Genomic DNA, 17,787 nt, shown 5'->3' on the forward strand with positions numbered 1-17,787 from the left:
TTGTTTTCTCACTGAGTCCAACCACTTTCACTTTACACAACCACCGGTTCAATAATATTTCACTTTAATTCAATATACAACAAAGCTTTCTAACACTATTTGAATTCACTAATCAACTTAATTTCACACAACACTTCTGATTTGTATTCCTTTCTTGGAGCTGCCAACGTACCCACGTTCAAGAACTGACTGCCTGTACCTGCGCCCTGTCCCGTGTGAATGTGTTTACTCCAGGCCTGTCTGTCAATAAATCTCCCGTCGTTGTCTAACAAAATTTTTTTTGAGCACGTTCGTTTCGTTTATTTTATGTGAGTGTCCAAAACATCACAAGTTGTGAATGATGAACACTTGGAGCAGGTGGATGAGTTTGTAAATTTGGAAAGTATGTTTACGAGAGATGGGAAGGCTGACAGAGATGATGAAAGATGGGTAAATACTGGACATTCCATTAATGGAGGACTGAACGCGGTTGGCGCTGGTTGCGCTGCCAAAAGAAGCGAAGCTAACAGTCGACAATGGAGTGCTGGTACCTTTTCTGATGTATTGCAGTGTGGCAAGGCAGATGAAGGATGAAAGTAGACAGAATGCTGTAAAAAGAGGTCCCTGAGGCGTACGTGAGATAAACAAATGCATGACCGTGTAAAAAATGTGGAGATCCGTAAAGAACGCAAGACTGATGTGAGCCTAATGAGTAAGATTAAGAAAGGGTTGCTCAGCTGGTTTAGGCATGTAGAGCGAATTAATAAAGAAAGGAGTGTAAGGAGAATATATGAATCGGATACTGGAGTCATGCCATGTCAAGAGTTAGAATAATAGAAGAGAATGTATGACACGATGTATGAATGTGAATAAGGCAAGGCGCGTGTTCCAAGACAGAGTTGTTTGGTGATATGTCCTCTCTGACTACCCCTGCGGTTAAACGGCGTGATGAGACCTTTGTCCACCAACAACCTTTGCAGTAACAATTTAATACCCTTATATAATATACTAGTGGACCCACAATGCGTCCCTATGGCTAATGTCTTTTTTGGACGCACCCAACTTATTCCACGATTCATTACTTTTTACCACAAAGTTACTGTTAAAAAACGACATTACAATACTTGGAGCAGGTGGATGAGTTTGTGTATTTAGGAAGTATGTTTACGAGAGATGGGAAGGCTGACAGAGATATTGAAAGAAGGGTAAATGCAAGTAATTCCGTTAATGGAGGACTAAACGCCGTAGGCGCTAACAAAAAATTGTCCAAAGAAGCGAAGTTAGCAGTCCACAACGGAGTGCTGGTACCTACCTTGATGTATGGAAGTGAGGCATGGAACTGGCAAAGAAAGGATGAAAGTAGATTAAATGCTGTTGAAATGAGATCCCTGAGGCGTATGTGTGGTAAAACCATGTTTGATCGTGTGAGGAATGTGGAGATCCGCAAAAAGTGCAAGGCTGATGTAAGCGTAATGAGTAAGATTAAGAAAGGGACGCTTAGATGGTTTGGGCATGTAGAGCGAATGAGCGAAGATAGGAGTGTAAGGAGGATATATGATGCAAATGTGAATGGTAGCAGAAGTCGGGGACGCCCGAGGAAGACATGGCACGATCAAGTGAATCAGATACTCGAGTCGGGCCATGTCAAGAGTCAGAATAATAGAAGAGTATGTATGAGACGATGTATGAATGTGAATGAGGCAAGGAGTGTGTGCCAAGACCGAGTTGTTTGGCGGTCCGTCCTCTCTGCCTACCCCTGCGGGGAAACGGCGTGATGGTTAGTTAGTTAGTTTAGTTAGCTCATTACGATGCAGATATATTGCGTTAAGTATTCCACGGGCGTCACTGACTTCTTCTACCATTTAAACATCTCTAAGCACTCTTGAAATTTGACTTCAAAAAAACTATCCTGTTTTCTGGCAAATAAATAAAAATTAAAAATAGATTTGGCTTTTTAGTATCTTGAGTCAGTTCTAGATATTTAAGTGGCGGTAGTCACTCATCACACTTCTCTTCCCGAGAAGTGTGATGAATTATAACGATTTACGATAGGTGAGTATCGAAAAAAAACTGATGCCACCAATTTACAGAAGAATTTCGATGTCAATCTATTCTAGGTCAATGAATAGCTTTTAGACGAATTTTCCAAAAGTAAGAGAACATTGACCTTACTTCGAGCGTACGAAGCACATCGACAGCAAACTTCTATTGGTTTATCCTTTAACCTGGCAGTAGGAAACCGCTTACGTCTTCGGGTATTTTTTTACCATAGATAAAAGAAACGTGGGAGACGGGTTATGCCTTTTTTTACATCTGCACACGAAAATCATAACTTAACCTTCATCGGCACCTTCGTATTGATAATCCGTGCAGTTTGCTCGTAGCTCGGTGACACAAATTCTTCCACGCTTTACCTCCGTTTTTTCTATTTTCTATGAGTTTTAAGGCTTATTTTGAAGGCTGGGTCGAGAAATTGTCCGAATAATATTATTATCACTTAATATTATTTCAAACGCAACTCCCTGTATGCTTTATCCAGGGTCATGTTGTAATGGTCCTGGGCCAGCCGGCAGTTATCAGTACTAGTTGCAATAATTCTGACAATGTGCCCTTAATAATTTATGGCTGACATCCGTAACGGGGACTTCGTTAGTGATAAGTCATTTGCAGGCGTCCCGGCCGGTCACCCCGTCACTCCATCACCCGTGATGATCGGAAACAAACTCGTATTAGACGTGTGACGTTTTCACATTAAACATATCTTTTCTGTGACTTTTTAAGTTCAAAGGCCTTTAAATATTTCGGTTCCAATTTGAGACATTTGAACTTTGTATAAATCATATTTGGCAAACATTTATGTTGGCAACTAAAGAACAAGCAAAGCAATAATTTCTCTGTTTTCCCACCTAAGGTTAAAAAATTGATATTTTTGGTTAATTTATATTTCTTATAATATATATCTGCTCTAGCGAAGGCGTGTTTGTGCTGAATCCGGTTGGCGTGATACAGGTGCAGCAGAACAGAGAGTGAAAAAACAGACAGTGCAGTTTTGAAGGGCTATTAAAAAATAACGGCGCAACATACAAAAATATTTAAGTTTGAAGTTAAAATAGAAGTATTTTATTTTATTAGGTACATCATAACATTTTATGCATCAAGTCCTAAAGATAACATCAGAAAGATGATAGCCCCCCAGGGGCGATACATTGATGAAGGCGATTTCTGATTTTTCTCCCGAATCGATCTTTCAGTTCTTCCAAGGTCATAGGCAAACATTTTCCTTCAGGTAGCCCCGCAGAAATGGGTGGGCCTGCTTTGTCCGTTCAATTTCAAGTTCGGCAAATTTCAAGCAACGTGCGGACAACGAAGCCCCGCTGTTTGTCCGGATCAAACCATGGTAACGACTGAAAACGACACGACCCTCCTGACACAATGGGGCCCCTTCCATATTCCTATCCCTAACACAAGGAAAATACCGGCCATTCAAAACTGCACTGTCTGTTTTGATGCACCTTGTATTACACTTTACAGGGATGTCTACAATGTATATTATAATAGTAGTGTATTATGTAATATTCCTTCACAAAAGCGATAAGTAATATAATTTTTTTGTTGGATCATGAAAATATTGGAAAGTGAATTCTTTCAAAATTAAATACCTTTTAAAGAATATTAGACATTTTTATGAAAATATTATAATACTAACATAGAAAAAACATCAAAGCTCATAATATGTACATAATTGTATTATGTTGAAATTGTGTACATATTTGTATGGCTTATTAAAATTTACATCCTCGAACAAGTTTGAGAGCAATTTCTTGCCGGAAAATAGATTAGCTCATATTGGTTTTTTGAAAATTTGGTTTAATACCGATAAAATCAATATAAATTCACTTTTTGGACGTCTAATAGCATAATGTACTCATTGAAATATTCTCGCAATATAAGTAGTTAAATAAGACATAATAAAAAGCATGCAAACTATATTTACCAGCCTACAGGATCTGGCAAACGAGCATTCCGGAAATACTTTGTGTTTCCGTTTGTTGTCAACCTACACGTTTTCCAGAATAATAATGTTTTTTTGTTGTCATTTCCATCATGAAAACAAAATTAAACAGTTTATCCTGCCTAGCTATAAATTACTCTAAAAAATAATGTAAAATTTCATCAAAATAATACCCACGTAATTGAAAAATAACAAAGATGTTGTGAGAGAGTGAATTAACGAACAGCGGGAAAATTCAGCTCCTGCTTCTTATAAATTTCGAAAGAACGTTATGGAATTAGTAACCCACTTTTCACTAACCACATTAAAAATATATATAATATGGTTTATTTAAAAAAAACACTGGTAATTTATTTAATATGATATTCGAAGCTCAGAAAAATATTCTTATATTAAAAATATTAACTTAAAAATAGCGTGTCTTATAATTTTTTTGTCGTAAGATTCGTTAGATTTAAGAAATAAAGTCACCTAAAATATGATTTAATTATGTACCAAAACATGATTACTACCAAGTAAAAACCAATAATTATCCACTGTCGTTTCTAAACAACCGTATTTTTATTGATATTTACTGACATTATTTTGACCACAGATAACTAACATGTTTTATATTCAAGGTTGCAAAAATTTGTATTATGAATGTAAACATATATTTTAAAAATTTATTATTAATAAAATTTACATTATATAGTTTACAAATAGTTATTTTTCAGTTTTGTCAATAATGGATTTGTATTATATGCTGATTTTTTTGTTTGTTTGATAAATGGTGAAAAAACCATAAAAATATATAAATTAACCCTAGATTCATAACCATTCGTTCCACAGACCGCACAAAACGTAAATTTGTTTCTAGTGTCTCGAGTGATAGAGATAGAATGATGACCTCTCAAGTACCTTCCTAGATCGCTTGTTCATTAGTAACGCGGGTGCGCTTGCCTCGCAGTGAAGGCTCGTGGACAATTTATAGACCTTTGAACGTCTGAGAGGCGAATGTTTATGAATAGTGTAACTATTGACGAGACTTCAAGTTATTTTGGAGACATTGTTTTTTGATAAGTTCTGGTTATACAGAGTAAAAGTAAGTATATAATATTATTCTATACGAGTTATTATTTATAGTTACATCTTATTTTATCATTCAAAATGTATTATTGTGTGTATTTTACATCAAATCTTATTATTTTATTTTAGAATGGATGATCGGCAAATTGATGACTATTTGAATCATTTATCTGTTTCTGGTGATGATGATTTTACCAGTCAGCAAAAGGATGTAGAAATCAGTGATGTCGAAGATCATATGGAATTAGATGAAATGGTCCCAACAGATTCCGACAGTGATAACGACATGGTTACGTAAAAGACACGAAACGCCAACTTTGAAGAGATGCCTAAAAAGGAAAATCACAGAAGTTTTAGATGAAATGCCTACCATTGCCACAACTGTCCAAGTGGTACTCAAAAAAAGGTTTTTGGTTATTGTGATTATAAAAAACAGCATATGACAAGGTTCCAATGCAAGCAATGCAAAAAATATATGTGCATGGACCATCGCGGCCTCATGTGGGTGGAACGTACCGATGAAATTTAATTTTAACTCGTTTATTATATTTTTTGCTACCTAATTAAACATAGTGGTGCCTCACACAACGAACGCCTCGCACAGCGAATGCTGCACACAACGAACTTCCTTTTCGTTCATTTCACGATTCATACAACGAACTTCGCTTCACACAACGAAGTCGCCCGATCTTCTACGATCACTGCCGATTAATTGCATCCTTCCGCGCAGGCAGTCGTTAGACTCGTTAGTCACTGCGTAGTACGCTTAACTTACGCACGTATCGCAGCAATCGTTCTTCATTACGAATTAAATCGCACACGTATCACGGCAGTCGTCCTTTTAAGATAAACTCAACATTTTTTTTATATGATGGGTTCTAAAAAAAGCAGGAAGGTGATTTCTCTTGAAATGAAACAGGAAATAATTAGAAGGAGTGAATGTGGGGTAAAACAGTGTGACCTCGTCAAAGAGTTTGGCCTCAACAAGACCACCATTTTCACCATTTTGAAAAACAAGGATGCAATAAAATCAGCCAAAGTAGCCAAAGGAGTATCAAAACTATTTAATGAAAAACATAGATCTTCAATCCACGAGGAAATGGAGAGGCTATTAGCGATTTGGATTAAGGACAGGCAGGTGAAAGGTGACGTAACAACCCAAGATATTATCTGTTACAAGGCCAAGATAATTTATGAAGATCTAAAGAAAAACATCCCTGGAAGTAGCAGCAATCAAGATAATAAAGAAGATTTCAAAGCCAGCAGGGGGTGGTTTTTTAGATTTAAGAAAAGGTATGGAATCCACAGCGTTAATATGCATGGTGAGGCTGGCAGTGCTGATAAAAAAGAAGCAGAAAAGTTCTCTATTAATTTTCAAAAATTTATTATGGATGAAGGATACTGCCCACAACAAGTGTTCAATGCCGATGAAACGAGTCTTTTCTGGAAAAGAATGCCGAGCAGAACATTCATTACAAAAGAAGAGAAGAAATTGCCAGGACACAAAGCCATGAAGGACAGACTTACCCTTATGATTTCGTCTAATGCCAGCGGAGACCTCAAGATCAAACCTCTATTGGTTTATCACTCTGAAAATCCAAGAATTTTTAAGAAAAATAACGTTATTAAGTCCAAATTGCCCGTCCATTGGAAGTCCAATCAAAAAGCCTGGGTGACCCAAGTTATCTTCAACGAATGGATTCTGGAAACCTTTGCTCCTGCCGTGAAGAAATTCTTGTTGGAAAAAGAACTGCCGCTCAAAGCCCTTCTGATACTTGACAATGCCCCTTCTCACCCAAAAGACCTAGAAGAAATATTGCAGGAAAATTATCCTTTTATCAAGGTGCAGTATTTGCCACCAAACACCACATCCATTCTCCAGCCAATGGATCAGCAAGTTATTGCGAACTTTAAAAAACTCTACACTAGAGCCCTCTTTAATAAGGTGTTTGAAGAATGCGAGTTTGGTGGAGACAATATGACTATCCGAATGTTTTGGAAGGAGAAATTTGATATCCTTTTGGCAATACGACTTATACAGAAGGCCTGGGAAGAAGTGTCACAAAGGACCCTCATTTCTGCTTGGAAGATGCTTGTGCCTTCGTGGATTCAGGAAGAAGCAGTAGTTGATGACACAGAAGTGGTGAAGGACATCATCACAGTGGCCCAAAGGTTGGAATTAGAGGTAGAGGAAGAGGATGTAGAGGAGCTTATTGAGGAACACAAAGAAGAGCTGACAACTGAAGAGCTCCAAACACTTCTGGCCCAACAACAGGACAATGCTCAAAGGGAAGCGTCATCTGATAACGAGGAGCAACAATCAAACAATCAACCAATTCCAACTGCTGACATCAAGAACATCCTGGTCAAATGGAAAGCAGTTCAGGAGTTTACCAATGCCCACTATCCGGATTCCGCTGAAGCAAACAGGATCAACGACCTGTACTCCGATACTCTTGTCCGTTATTTCCGGCAGATGTTGAAGAAAAGAGAGAAACAAACGACTTTGGACAGGTTTTTCACTGCACCATCGGCGGAAAATGGATGAAGATGTGCAAGATTCGATTATTTCTTAAAATTAAAAAAAATGTGTGTTTTTTTCATTATGTTTTTAGATGTATCTAAATAAAAATAATAACAAAAAATTTATCTTTTTTTTATGTCATCTTACCATATTTTATGCTACAGAACGAATTATTTTTTTTAACATGTATTGTTATGGGAAAACGCGTTTCACATAACGAACTTTTCGCATAACGAACTTGCTCCTGGAACGAATTAAGTTCGTTGTGTGAGGCACCACTGTATTAAAGAGTGCCATACTCCATTTATTTATTTTATTTACAAGGACCCCAAAACTCGTCACTTAAATTTAGTCGTCTGTGAGATGAATGTTTATGAATAATGTTCCTCTTAGATAAGGTTATGAATCTAGTGTTAACAATGTACAAATTCATTGTTTCAGTATTGGCAGACCAATTCGAGTCGCACGTGCAAGGAGCGCATGCGAGCCTGGGGACACCTGCAGTCCTCACTTGCGAGCGGTCCGATCACATCTCCGTCACGTCATGGCTGAAAGATGAGTCGGTGGTCGTGCCCGGCCCGCCCGATGCAGGTGAGATTACCTGATCAACTTATGTGCTCCGGATACTAAAAATATTTGTGTCGTATAATCAACAAAAGCATAATTTTTATTAAACTTAATTTTTTACTTGTTCATATTTCAGTAGATTTCTATAAATTGTCTACGTCACTAGAATTATTCTATATTATCTATAAAATATTCAATGTCCACACGTTCAACTAGCATTTTTTTACCAAACCTACCATACCTAAATTCAAATACCTCTAAGTGGTATCTCTTCAAATTATAAAGAAAACAAATTGTACCAATTCACATAAGATCTTTCAACCTTTAAACACAAGGAAAGTGAAAGAAATAGTTTATCAATGCTAGATACAATTTCGATGTTTGACATATCTCAGCATAAATAAAGAAAAAATACTGTCTAACTTCGGGCGCACATGCCCAATAGACATTTACATTGATTTATCTCTGCAGTAGGTGTTGTATTAATTATATTTAATATATTAGTTTATAAATAAATAAACAAGGGCCGGGCGGTCTAAAATAAACAAAGTATCAACAAAAAAGTAGTTAAATTGCCTATAATCGATCTCACAAACAATGCTCTCCGTATATTATAGGTTATTTTAATTTAATATTTATTATAACTTGCTTTTGTAACATACCCATTTTGTCGCTAGTAAAGTATTTGAAATGTAAAAATTCTCTTTGAAGAAAGGGATTATCACCCGGAGTCAACTTTTTTACTTAATCAAAACTGAACAAAGGAACTGAAGTAAGAAGATTTAATTTAATAAACGCAGTGAAATGGCACTCATTCGGACTAATAAACCGAGACGATGCAGTTTAAACTGAAGCTGGAGTTTAAATAAGGGTTAGCACGCTAAGGCAAACTATGCGGTTAAATTAAAGAACAACACTGAAGAAAATTCCGCTTTAAAAGTGAACATGTATTGAAGTATAACGTGGGACAAACGATCATGCCGTAAGATTTATTGCAAAGTAGAAATGAGAAAATTTTTGTGCTCGTACCCTTTAGTATTGGAGGTTGGCTGTCATCATTTAAATCTCCAAGCTACAGGCTGCAGCCAGGAAAAAAATTGCGGAAATATACTCGTAAAGAATGTATACCTAAACATAAAACCTTTCTACGAAACCAATTAACCGAGAAATAAGCTATTCAATTTATGATTAACCATAATTAGAATTTAAATTACCCTTAACCCGTTGAATTATGGTGTGAATGTTAGGTTAGGGAAGATAGTGGTCGGGAAGTACCCGGCTGTTCAGGTCTGGTCAAAATACAGCTAAATCTATTTTCAAGCATCGCGCATAATTTCGATTATCTCCAAAGGATGTGAACCTCTCACCAGAAAAATACCGGGAGTATTTTTAAAACCATATGAATTTGCAAAAAGAAAGTGATGATGTTCCTTTTTGATTTTTTATTATTTATCACATAAAATAGAAGAAATCAAATCGCTTCCATAAATTCCAACAAAGTTTTCAACCTTAGATAACTTTATCTCTCTCGATCTTTTGAAAGAGATCATATTGTTTTGACATTTTTATGAAAAATTCACAAAAAAGTCTTCTTTTATACCTTTTAGACGAGGGGGGTGTTTCCTGAACTGTTCCCTAATTCTTTCCTTTCAACCCTTCGTTTCAGTGGGGTTGGAAGCTGGTCGATCAGATAACGGTATAAAATGGGCTTTTAATGAAAGGAGGATATCGCAGTCGTCTTCAATTTTAGATTTGAAAGAAGACCTCGACGTCCAATAAAATATCAAAAAATATATCGAAAAATCTTATAGTTAATTAAAATTTCTTCTAAAATGTCGCGGGTTCAAATACCGGCGTGCGAAAGTACATTTTATTTGGTGAATTGGTTCATTAACAATTTTTCAATATGTACTTGCGGCACTTTCCAGAGTTGAAGATACTCTCAGTATCGCCCTGGTGTAAGACCACCATTCAGAATAGCAAGGTACTTCCTCTCCTCACCACCTTCATCCTCATAACATACCCCGATTTGGGAATGCCATAATCTCAGTAGCTCCAGACGGTTGGAAGCAGTCGAGACTTTTCTGCGGTATTCACATAAAGAGTTACATATTTTTTAAGCAGTTTGAAGTGCAAATGATTGGGTTTTATCTACCCACGTTGAGTTCACTTCTCTGAAAGTTGGATCCTCTAAAACATTTCACCATGACTTTCTATATTATAACACTGTGTCCAGTTATGACCCAGAGATCGAATTCAAACCCTGTTCTGGGCAAATAAAATTGCCATTTGCACCAACGTTGTAAGTTACTTGCAGTTTCCTGGTAAGAGAACCACATTTGAAACATTGCTTGTATTGAACTTGTAAGTTAGTGACGAGATTTATATCCATCATTCATTTTCTTCATTGACTTATGTCATTTATTGGTCGAGAGGTAATACAAATATTCAGAATAAACGTAAAAATGTGAATTTCAAATCATAGCTGGTTTTGGGTTTTAAGTCGATTATAATTTCAAATCGTAAATGGTTTTTGGGTTTTAAGTCAATAATAATTTAAAATTGTAAATGGTTTTGGGTTTTTATAATAATTACCTACTATGAATTTCGGGGCGGCTTTTAAAAAAGCTCGCTGTCCAATTAACAGTCCAGTACATTTTTATAGGAAAGGTGTATTATTTAGGAAAATTCGTTAAAAGTATACTTAATGCATAATTCTACAGCTTACAATTATGTGTGAAATTAATACACTTCAACAGTACACTTATCATCAGAAATTCAGTTCAGTACAAAAATAAAAATTTTATTTTCATACCTGCTCCACCTTTTAGGAAAAAAAACTTCTTTAGTCTAAATTAAATAATTCCAATAACGACGACACGTAAAAGACAACGTTCTAATTATAACATTTTGTTCAAAAGAGAATCACTTTTATAAATATAGTCCAAATATGTTTGAATTTTTTCGTCTTTCCCGAAAGAGAAAATTTTAATAAAAAAAACACTTTTGGAAAGTCTGCGCCCTCAGTCAATATTTCAAACCTTTTGAGATCTTCTTTGCAGCTGTCTCAGTTAACCCCCGACATTTCTGCCAAGACCTATCGAGTAACGTTTGATATTCGTCAAAAAGTAGCAACTATTTTACAGGCTGTTTGCTGAACGGAAACTGTTGTAAGTCTCTTTTTGCACTTTCACGGTTTCTTAACGGTTTTTCTTGATTTCTTCTGAATCGGATACAGTTGTCTCGCTCTTGGACCCTATTCATTGAAGCGGAGAAGCGGCAGTCTTATCAGCATCAGACCACACTTTTCTATTTGATACTTTTTTTATTCCCGTTAGTTGACCGTTTTTTTATATGGTTTTTGCTCCGCACCCATACCATTCAACTTTTATCCCACCTTTGGTAGGAAGCTTTATAAAGAAATTACGAATAAATCGAATTTCATTCATAAACCTGTTCAAAATAATAATATTCTTTCATCAGAAATTAAACCTACTTATTTTTGTATTCCTGCCTAATTCGTAAAATTATTCGAAATCAATGAACTTTTTATACTGCAGATTGGAACTTGTTTATCTTTTCGGACCGGGTGTATAATTTAAAATACATGGATTTTTAATTATTCCTCCCTATCTAGAGCGATTAAAAATTGACGGTTTTCGTCATTCAATGGATTGTATAACTGGCTTCGCGAGCTCAAAGATTTTAAATTCTAAAGATTTTAAGTTTCAATGTTGAATTGAATTAATGTTATATTTATGTACTTTTGTATTTTCATTTTACTTGAAACACGCCCTCAGAAACCTTAAGTTCTTTCAAATGAAATTAGAAATAATTTATAAACTTTTGAAAAAAAAAGTAGGTATCAAAATTGTTTTATTTAAAATATTATAATAATAATTCTGTGTTTAAGATGTCTATTTCTTTTTTTAACATGTTTGACAGACCTACTTGTTTATGGTTTGATAATGAAGTCCGCTTGAGTGGTTAATTTCTGATGGTCTATAATTATTTCGTTTGATGGGCGATGATCAATGAGGCGATGGCAGTATTATAACATCCCGATTTATAACAAATGTGCTGTAATAATTTGTATTTATTTATTTAATAATAATGCTTTTTTATGTGTGAAACCGCACAAGAGTCCCAACTGCTCCCAACCGTCTGGAGCCAGTGAGAGTATGTCATCTCCAATTAGGGTACGTTGTGAGGCTGAAAGTAGTGTAGAGGGGAAGGAGATGGGGAAGAGGAAGGTGAGGGAGCACCTGGCTATTCAAATCAGGTCACCAAACATAATATTGCTTGAAATGTTTAAGCCATCTTAAACATTTCAAGCAATATTTCAATTCTGTATGGTGGTTTTACACCTGGGCGATACTGAGAGTATCTTCCACTGTGAAACACTTCCACTGAAATAACACAAATAAATTAAATAAAATTTAATTACGTACGCCAGGGTTTGAATCCGCGACCTTCGGCTTGCTAGTCGAGAACCTTACCCCTCGACCACGGAGGCCGTCGTTGTGTGTTAGTTAACAAATTGTTATCCGTTAATTTTACAAATTAAATCATGTTAAGATTTCATTTTTTTAATTTGTGGCATTTTTGTATCCAATATCATTATTTTTCAAAACGCTTTCAATTTTTGCCGAATTTGGCAACCAACTCCGGTCTGAAAAAGAACAAAAAAATAATTTTAAAACACCTTGACTTTGTGCAGAAATGGGCGGTTTGTTTGACAGATTCCTCAATCTTTACAAACGGATTGAAATGTTTAGAGCGCAGGCGTCAGGTGGGAATGCTGTCCCTGTTCTACCGGCATTTCAATGGAAGCTGCTCTGAGGAACTAATATCATTGATCACTTCGGCACCGATGCATAGGCGGGAAACACGCCAAATGCACGCTCAACATTTGTACACGGTTGACATTTGTCACATGAGAACGGGTCGTTTCTACGACTCGTGCTTGAGTCAACAGCTCGGTTGTGGAACAGACCAAACATGCGCCCAATATTTTTAGATGGTTGTCACTTGTCACACCATAACAGGTAGTTTCTACAACTCGTTCTTGAGTACATGTACAAGCTGTTGAAAAAATACTAAACAAATTCTTTCGTTTTATAAATTTAAAAATGGGTATTCCAGCAATATGCTCAAATTGTCAGACAGAATAATTTTCACTGACTTGGTATTTCTATATTAAATTCTAAATGATTTATTTGATAATTTATTTATTGTATTTATTGATTTATTGTGAAAAACAGTATAAACCATTTACATTTCACAAATAACAGTTTATAAATTACAGTTTATAATAAGTAAGTACATACATTTATTTGCATGGGTAAGTACATCAATACTATCTGATTAACCAGATTTGTTAAATAGTATGCTTATTGCCGTCTTAAATTCTCTTTGGTTCAAATTGAAAATGTCGATCACAGAAGAAATGTGATTTAACAAAGTAGTTATTCTCCCCAAAGGCACGATCATTGGTAGGTTGGCTGGAAAAATAAATATTATTAGAATTATGAATAATGTATTATTAGAATTGATAAGTTTCCGGATTCCACAACGTAATAATAGAAGTCAGGATTCATTTCAGTGCAGAAATTCTGGGACTAACTACCATATGAATTCCTCTTTGCCCAGAATACTAATGAAGAGAAACAATTATACCAAGTCAGTGGACATCTTCTATTTATCTTTAAACAAATATAAAATGTTTGCTAATGAAGCAATTCAGTTATGTACAATAAATAATGTATATTTCTTAATATTCTCATGTTAAAGCCCCGAAAAGTCCTTTAAAAAAAAAAAAAAAAACTAAAGCTCGGCAGTGGAACAATTTACCGGCTTCTGTGTTTCTTCTCTCCTATAACATATCTGCTTAAAAAGACCTTACGCATAGCACCAAGAGGGAAGTTTTTATTGCAATTTAGTAATTAATTAATTAATAATTTCAAGTAATTAAATCACGGTTGAAAACGGGTTTTTCGTTTAAAAGCATTCCTATTTAAATACCATTCTAATAAATACTTAATTTGCAGCTTCAATTCTTCATCGATCTAATCAGTATTATGCCTTTTACTTCTTCGGAGGTTCCTACTCGGTTGAATGTTTAGTTTCTGTTTTATTTGTTATGTCATAATAATATTTAGTAGTATAACAACGTACCGTATTAAGTGAGTTTTCTTACCTTTAAACTTCCATTATTATCAATATGGACATACGTGTTGGCTCAGCAGAGCATGACATGTTGGGGTATGTCAACCGTGTACAAATGTTGGATGCGCATTTGGCTTGTTTCCCAAATATACATCGGTGCCGAAGGGATCAAGGACGTTAAGTCCTGAAAGCATCTTCCGGTATGCATAACAGAACGTGGTGTGGAACCTGGAAGTAGTTCTTTCGAAAAGCGCTTATTGCCATTCTGCCAAAAAAAATGATAAATTTAGCAAAATTTTGTACGCTATACTGCAAGGACCCAATTGAGGTGAGATTTCTCATCGTAAGATCATATTTTGCACACGGGTCAGATAGTTGAGTCAGTTAGTCATAAAAGTAAAAAAATAAAATTGTTGCGAGTAAAAATTCGTGAAAAGTTTGAGTGAAGAATTTTAATATTGCAAAGTATACTCTTTGATGTTAAAAAATATAACTTAACAGAAGAGAATCTTAATCTTCTGCACTCATAAAGCAGTTAACCCCCCAACTATTAAATAACCGTGAAACTTAATTTCCACGCAAAGTTTTGAGGAATTCACAAATTATTTTGCCTAAGTTCCGAAGCGACGAAGTAGGATGCTTGGTGGAAGGTACGAAATACGGAAATTCACCGCCCTCCTACTTTAGCGGGTCCCGAAGCGCGTCGTTATAAATTATAATAACGCCGTTAACTAGTAACGGCGCATTCTAATTTGGGTCTAACGGTTCGCAGGTTGCATTGACACCGATATTCCGGGAACCATTAAAACGTGCTACAAAGGAAGCAATCCAGACACCGGCGGGTTTTCAGCAAAGTACTGAATTTCCCACGTTGTTGCCAATGAATGGTATTTATTTCAGAATACCTACGAACCAATTTACGAAATCCTCGTAATAGTTAAGCGGAAGTATTGACTTACCACTGCTATTGTATTTCGAGAAACTTTTGTATTGAAATTCTCCAATTCATTTCTCGGTAATTTATCTGATTGAGTTTTTTTTTTTAAGCTGTTCGTGTGAAATTATTATTTGGAATAATCAAAAATTCGTTGTAATATTCTTCATTGGAGAAATTAATTCATTTTTAATGGTTAGACTCTAATAAAACAAGAAACACGACAGCGTGTAGTAGATACTTGAACCAAATACGATCAAGACCATTTCCCATAATCAAAAATAGGGTTGATATTGAAATAGCCAACAGGCAGAAAATTGCTTAATACAATCATGTTGGATATTATTTGATGTTGTGAATTTTGTTTAATTATCTTTAAAAAAGAAGAAATGTCGGAGCGTGTTACAGTCGGAACAAAGAAATTTTATAAGTTGATGTTTTCCCAATATTTCAGTGCTCTTGAGGGATTTTTTTACAAAAACGGCTCTAAATAAATTACCAAATTATTATTATTATTCATTGAAAATAGTAACATCGACAATAGATCTAACAAATATAACAAATGAGCTCTGGTAAAATGACATTTACCAGCTTTCAACGATAATTTACTTTAAATTAAGAAAAAAATATTTTTTTCTTTAATAAATTAAACCTGTTAGTAGCCAAATGGAAAAATACGTCGGGTTCCCACCTTAGTCTAGTTCACACCTAGAATCACGGATTCAAAACATGAAAATTGTACAAATTAACAAAAACCCTAATCTGAAGGTAAATTTTATTGTCAATCAAAACGACAATAGAGATTCCTTTGTCACAGTTACTATCTCAGTTAATCGGTTTAAAAGATAATAAATCACTGTATACATAATTCAAATTGAAGTTGGGCGGAAGTAAATAGAATCATATAAAACGTGGCCTAACCACAGTTAGAAAATGGCCTTCAACGCCGCAACAACTGTCACAATAATATAAAAAAACTAAAATGCTAGGGAATTATAACATTATTAAATTAAATTTTAAACACAAACTTATCTTGAGATTAACATGATAATAAATCTTACATAGAGTTGGAGTTTTCCACTATCATTCAGCCCTCACCCATCTACTAGTAATTGCTGCTCCTCACGTAATATTAAATAAATAAAAACTTTAAAATTTAGAGTAATCCATACGAAATAAAAAGAGCCGATAAAAATAAGACTAAGTCCCAAAGTTCATCAATTATTTGATGAAATTACTAGCTATTCAAACTACCTAAACGTAGTTCTAAAGCCATTGTACTTTTAGTTGTTTATCTTTAACGAAATAACAATTTAAAAGTTTAGCGTGCGACTAACTTCGGGTATAATATATCACGGAAGAACTGAGTAGGCGCCTAGTCGGTACAGCAGCATTCTATTGCAAAACTTAGATCATCATAAAACTGTTCATGGACAAAGGATGAGCAACGAGAATGAAAAAATAATGCATGAATATCGACGACTATTTTTAAAAATTACGAGAATCGTCATTATTATAAAGCGTCTTAGGGAGTCTATTCTTGATCTACAGCGGTGGTTTTGGTTCACTTTCGGCCTCGTCTCTTTTGACGCAGCATATGAAAAAACTCTGTAAAAACGTGAAAAACGACATAGAAACTAATAATACAGAAATGAAAAACTTTAATGGCCTCAAAAGTCGAAACAGCTGTCACATTAAAAACTGTAAAAATAACAGAAATACTTGCAGAACTTAATAATTATTATAACATTATTAAATTTGATTTATTTTAAATTTATTTAAAAAAAATTAAATGGAGTTCTACGAATTAAACACCAAAACAATAAATATGAAAAACTTTAGTTTACCTCAGCACAGGTCAGCCTAGTGAGGATGACTGAGAAATATATGTGTATATATATATGTATATATATATATACATATATATATAATATCATATTTTGTGTGCACAATGTTTAAATAGTCGCAGTAATAAAAAAATTACTCATTAACGTTTCGCCATTTCAAGCAACACATATATATCGATTTTCAAAGGCAGTATTTTACCAGGGTGAGATTCCGAGTGTACAATATACATATGCCATTATATTCTTCACTATTCAAGAGAGAGGCTCCTCCGATTACCTTTCATTTCAGAAGATAGGTGGAAACTTGAGTGGTAATCGGCCGACGACATGAAAAATGCCCATTTCGAATTTAAAAAAAAAAACTTTTTTTTATTCGAAAGTGTAATAAAAAAATAAACATAAAAAGCGAAATATAGATTCCAAATAAGGTGACTTTCGAATCAGCTGCAAAAATTCACGAGCCTTCTTCAGTTTTCTAAAATTACGACGAAACAAAATTTGTTTATTCTTACCAACTTGACAACTAAATAAATTATTAAAGTGACACATCCTCATGTAAAAAAACGAAACATGCAAAGGTTATTTTCCTGATCATTGTGAATGTATATCCTGCAGATCTTTTAAAAACAACTCAAACATATAGGCTTCTTGCATAAATGAAAAAATCTCGTTATTTCAAGTAATTTGG

The 17,787-nt window shown here is 34.9% G+C and overlaps 1 protein-coding gene across 1 annotated transcript in view; it reads left to right on the top strand.

The window, feature by feature from the left end:
• Positions 1-17,787, top strand: part of LOC149425014 (cell adhesion molecule Dscam2-like) — a 410,035-nt gene that overhangs the window by 301,408 nt on the left and 90,840 nt on the right. The window contains exon 4 of the mRNA XM_089647439.1: positions 8,025-8,174. Coding sequence (XP_089503565.1) covers positions 8,025-8,174 — 150 coding nt within the window. The remainder of the gene's footprint in view (positions 1-8,024; positions 8,175-17,787) is intronic.

This window comes from Hesperophylax consimilis, chromosome 3, assembly GCF_061612785.1.
Source record: "Hesperophylax consimilis isolate HC1 chromosome 3, BYU_Hcon_1.0, whole genome shotgun sequence".
NCBI classification, from domain to species: Eukaryota; Metazoa; Arthropoda; class Insecta; order Trichoptera; family Limnephilidae; genus Hesperophylax; species Hesperophylax consimilis.